We start from the raw sequence: 5,071 nt of genomic DNA, 5'->3' as shown, positions 1-5,071 counted from the left end.
TCGTAGGATGAAAGGAGGTAACCAGCTGGAAAGCTTATGCTCCTGGACTCAACAGTCAGGAAGCTGTCATAGTCCTAGTGTTCAGTGATGAAGACCTGGGCCAGACCAACAACCTTGATAAAAGAAGAAAAGCAAAACTGAAGGTGTATAGGAGTCAAGGAAGGCAAAAGTTCCAGGTTTCAGAACTGGAAGGAAAAGTTCAAATCACACCTTGCCACAGCCACACATGAAAAATAAAATCGCGGCCGGGCGTGGTGGCACACACCTGTAATCCTAGCACTCAGGAGGCTGAGGCAGGAAGATCATTGTGAGTTCAAGACCAGCCTGGGCTAAAAAGTGCACTCAGAGCCAAACTGAACTGCAGCTTGAGACCCTGTCTCAAAAAAGACAAAAGAAAGAAAAAGAAAATCGCTTTACAGAAACTCAATTTTTCAGTCTTTTACCTTTGTGAGACAATCTTGTGGCCCAAACCAACACAAGTCGGGCCTGGGCTTAGCATAGTAGTCCTGGGCTGGGCGTGGCAGCAGCCCCAAACCTGCAGGACTACACCTCCCAGAATGCCACGGGCCAGGGCAGCTTGACGCAGCCGCAGAGCTGGTGAAGACGCCAAGTCTCTCCAGGAGGAGGTGCTGGTTGAGTACCTCGGTTCTGGGCCCATGTTTATGGCCTAAATTGTTAAGAGTTCAACCTTTAGCCCTTATTCCGGCTAGTCCCAGAAGTTCGTGGGATCCAGAGTCAAGCTCTTCTCCTAATGCAAATACCTGAGGCCTCTTCAGAAGCACAGCAACCCTGAGAACCCCACATCCATCTGCCCGTGGCTCCCCGCATCCGGTGTCGGCCCCCAAGCCACCCTCCCACACGGCCCCAGCTTCCTGCCTCTCATCGAGACCTGGGTGTTCCTGGGGAGGCCCAGGTTGGGGTCCGCAGAGGCCCAAGGATCCCAAGGGCATTTGGCTCTTTCTGGACAGGGGCTCCGCTTGTAATTGAGACCACTAGCCCGAAGCAAGCACAGGGTTCCCTGCCCTGTGGTTTTCTTTGGGACTGTACGTGGAAAGAAGAGAAGCTTGGAAGTGAAAAACCTCAGCTTCCCCTTTCTTCTGCCGCACGAACCTCAGAAGTTTGTCGAGCTGGACCTGCTCTACAGAGGCCACAGGTGGAGGAGGCCTAGAGCTCAGGCCCAAAATCAAGTATTTTTTTTTCCTGTTCTCCACAGAAAGTTGGAGCTGAGAGGAGGCTTGCCCTTCTAGAGCTTTTGCCAGAGTGAGGGATTGATCATAAATGGGCTTCAGGAAAGGTATGGGCAGACTAGGACCAGAAGAGAGATTGAGGGGCTAGACAGAAGGCAAGTGTATTGTTGCCCGGGTGCCTGGGCTGACAGACTGAAGCTTCAAGTCATTTCACCAATGAGCTTCAGAGCCTTCCATCACACCTGCCTGATCCATGTTATCTTATTCTATTACCTTCTAGCATCACTGCATACTTACTGTCTTTTAAATGCTTAAAAATAGACACTATTACTATTCTCCCTATCTTACAGATTCATAAACTGAGGGCTTACGTCAACAACACCCAGCTAGGCCGGGGAAATAGCTCAGTAGAATGAGCGCTTGCCTGGCAAGCACAGGGTCCTGAGTTCAATCCCCGGTACTGCAAAAATAAATAAATAAATAAATAAATAAATAACACCCAGCTATACTGAACATGGTGCACACCTGTAATCCCACCACTTGGGAGACTAAGGCAGCAGGATCATCCAGAGTTTAAGGTCATCCTGAGACCCTGTCTCAACAAAACAGAACAGGCATAATAATAATAATAATAATATAATAATAATAATAATAATACTAATAATAGCTGTTTCTAGCTGTTTGGTAAGTGGCAGAGGTAGATTCTGAACTCAGGACCTGGCTCCCAAGGCTACAGTTTTCATCTTGATGCCAACCTGTCTGGTACATAGAGCAGGAGGTTGAGGCTAAGAATAGAGCAAGTGATGAGTGGACTGTGCAGGGATTAAATGAAAGTGGTGACAGCAAATCTGTTAGGGTCATAGGTGTCTTCACTGGCCAGTTGAGAGAGACAAGTGGAGAGGAAGCAGATTGTTGGCAGAGTGATGAAGTGAAGAGAAAGCTGGCAGAGAGGAGACAGGGCTACTGATGCCCAAGCAGGTAGATGTGGGATTCATGGGGGACAGGAGAGGATTGATGGGGGAATTAGGAGGGGTGGGCCCACGAGTCTGTGATGGTGGCATAGTCCCAAAGGTCGAAGGGAAAGCAGTTTGGAGGCTGGTGAGTTTGCAGACTCCATGGGCTGTAGGGTACCTCTCAGTGCAACCCCTGAGGATGTTCTTGCAGCAACAAGAGCAGTCAAAGAGCTGGACTCCACCTCTCCCCTCATACCACCCCCTCTTCAGCCCCTCTTGGCCTCTCTTCCCTACCTAAGCATCCCAGAAGTGCTCTGTGCAGATAGCAAAGCTCACACCACCTCCCTGTTGTAGGTCTACCTTCCAGTTGTAGGCCTACAGTCTTCCAAATAAAAATCTAAACCCATTTTGAAAAGTTTTATTTGAAAAGTAGGGGACATGACAGAGCGAGCAGCATGGAGACTGTATTTTCCTGCCAGGGTCCTCAAGTCAGAAGCCTGGCTTGGGCTGCTCAGGTCTACAGGTCCTGAGGACCCCTCCAGTCTGTGGGCTCCTAAGGATGATACCCACACCCGCCCACATCCTCTTGGGCTCTTACCCCTCCCCTCTGGCTGCCCACTTCCGGTGCCTGAGCCTACACCTAGGTGGTGGTAAACTCTGAGGGAGGGGGTGGGGAAGAGGAGGGAGGAGGAAGTGAGTCCATGGGAGTTTGGGGCTGAGAGGAATAGGTAAAAAAGAAAAGTGGGGCTGGAGCCACTACCTTGCTGTTCCATCCTCTGGAAGCCAGGGGCCTTCGGTAGTGTACCCAGAGATGTTTCCCTCTCAGTTTGGATAGCAAGGTCTGTGTAAGGCATCACCTCTGACTGGCAATGGCTTGCTGCCCTTGGGGAAATAGGCATATCCCCAGCAGAGCACCAGGAGCCTTGGTAATGGAGGCAGGCTTGGAATACCCCCACTGCCAGGCTCTCCTCAGCTGGGCACTGGCTGGCTGTTGGCATAAGCCTGATCCGGGAAGGAAGCCCGGGCTCTGCGGGTCTGGGCGCACACTGAGGCATAGAGCTCCGGCTCCGTGTCCACAGCCTGGGGCTTTGGTTCAGAGTCCACCACCACCTCTGAGTACTTGATGGGAGTCCCAGGGCTGGGGACCCGGCCCTGAGGAGGCGGCAGCTGCAGGCTGGTATAGCACATCACCTCCTCTGCATCCTGGAGATGAAAGGTGTTAAAAGTTCACTGGACCCTCCGAAAAGTCCCTTTCTTCCCCTTTTCTTTAGCCACAGCCAACTCACCCTGGCAGAGTTTCCAGGGGATGGATCCTGTTGGCCCAGCCTTGGCTCTTGTGACAGCCGTCCTGGAACAGGATGGGAAATCAGTCAGCTTCTTGTTCCTCCTCCCACCCCTCATGTCCCCCTCCCACCCCTCAGGACCTAGCCCCTGGGCCCTCCCTTTGATGGCACCCTACCTGTCTGTAGATAGTGCAGGTTCCCATACAGGGGGACCTCTTCCACACCCCCTCCAGAGCTGCAATGCAGAGTTTGGGGGATGAGTATGGACTTCTCGAGAAGAGGGAACCCTCAGTCAACCTATCCCTATTTGCCCCTGCTCACCGTCCAAGCTCTGGCTGGCCCCTGCTCTGGGCACTGGTCCATAGGAGCAAGAGTGTAGCCAGTGAGATGAGAAGCAGGAATGTCACAACACCGAAGAGGGCCCACAGTCCCCAGGCCTGGGATATGGAGGGGAACGCTGTGGGTATGAGAAAACGGGAGGTATTACTACCCAGCCCAACCCCCACCCCGTGCAGCAGGTACAATGTGGAGCCCCATGACGCCTCCCCCAAAAGACCCTGCCCCGCCCAGCTCACCCAGCACTGGTGGATCCGTGCAGTTGTCACCTTTGCTCATGACTGCTGATGTGAAAACCCCGATCCATAAGCACACTGCGCGGAGCAGAGTCAGCCCGTTTACGGCCTGACAGCTGTCACAGCCCCTGTACAACCATCCCTCTCTGGGCCAGGCTCTCACAGCTCAGCATCCCCAATACTGGTGGTGGCAAAGTTGCCGGTTTCCGGGGAGGAAGGGGGAGGGGAGGGATGAGCAAAGAACGAAGATTCTGCGTCTGCACCTGCACCTGCACCGCCCTGTGCACCCCACCCCCATGCCCTTTCACCCCAGGAGAGATGCAGGCCTGAGCATCCTGTGCCAAGTGCATGTGGGCCCAGGAAGAATCCAAGGGACAGAAGTAGCGTGAGGAGGGACCAACAAGGGCAGGAGCATTCCTGTGCCAAGAGATGTCCCTTTTTCATTCCTGCTGTGAGTCTCAAGGAGGAGCATGGATTCCGCAGAGAGAATGCTCCCATGGGGAAGGGTCTTGGGACCCACAGTGCAACCACCGCTAAAGGCTGACCCCAGGAAAGATGTTCAAAGGACCACTGTCTTGGTTACCAATTTTGCACTCTGGTGGATAGAGGAAGCTAGAGTCCTCTCTCACACCCCATTTCACCCAGACTGTCCCTGAAAAGAGTGGCTCTGCGTTATCTGCATTAAAGAACCTAACCTGCACTGCCCTGCAGTGCCTGCTGTCAGGGCAGCAGTCCAGGGCACTGCCCACCATCCCAATCTTCGGGGAGGTTACTGATATGGGAAAAGGGAATTTTAATTCTGGCTATAAATGGAAGTATAAATTTAAATTACAGTGACCTGCCAGAGATAGGGACGACAGAAGCCCACCCCTTCGGTTCCAGACAATAAGGAAGTAGGCTGTAGAGACTTTAAAAAAATAAAATAAAATAAAATTCATTCTCTTTTCCTACCTCTCCCCCTTATTCCTCCTCCCCACTGAAGATTTAACGCACAGCCTCACACATGCTAGGGCAGCACCTTGCCACTGAGGTACATCCCCCAACCCTACCTTTTTTTTTTTTTTTTTTTTTTTTTT

General features: G+C 52.3%; 1 protein-coding gene across 1 annotated transcript; it reads right to left on the bottom strand.

Annotated features, from left to right (window-relative positions):
* Nucleotides 1–2,577: 2,577 nt before the first annotated feature.
* Nucleotides 2,578–4,631, bottom strand: Sit1 (signaling threshold regulating transmembrane adaptor 1). Its single transcript, XM_012514919.2, has 6 exons — nucleotides 4,627–4,631; nucleotides 3,999–4,123; nucleotides 3,745–3,880; nucleotides 3,600–3,658; nucleotides 3,427–3,488; nucleotides 2,578–3,343 (listed from the first exon to the last, which is right to left on the bottom strand). Exons 1-6 carry the CDS (start codon nucleotides 4,629–4,631, stop codon nucleotides 3,110–3,112), a joined length of 621 nt encoding a protein of 206 aa, XP_012370373.2. The 3' UTR covers nucleotides 2,578–3,109.
* Nucleotides 4,632–5,071: the final 440 nt, after the last annotated feature.

Source organism: Octodon degus, unplaced genomic scaffold, assembly GCF_000260255.1.
Source record: "Octodon degus isolate 3935 unplaced genomic scaffold, OctDeg1.0 scaffold00045, whole genome shotgun sequence".
In the NCBI taxonomy this organism is placed as follows: Eukaryota; Metazoa; Chordata; class Mammalia; order Rodentia; family Octodontidae; genus Octodon; species Octodon degus.
This window is presented reverse-complemented; position numbering and strand designations above follow the sequence as displayed.

Excerpts from the sequence above, each read along its gene's own strand:
- Sit1 (XM_012514919.2), bottom strand. Across the intron at positions 3,659-3,744 it reads GGCCAGCCAGAGCTTGGACG|CTCTGGAGGGGGTGTGGAAG; the intron begins GTGAGCAGGGGC and ends TCTGCATTGCAG. Across the intron at positions 3,489-3,599 it reads CCTGCACTATCTACAGACAG|GACGGCTGTCACAAGAGCCA; the intron begins GTAGGGTGCCAT and ends ATCCTGTTCCAG.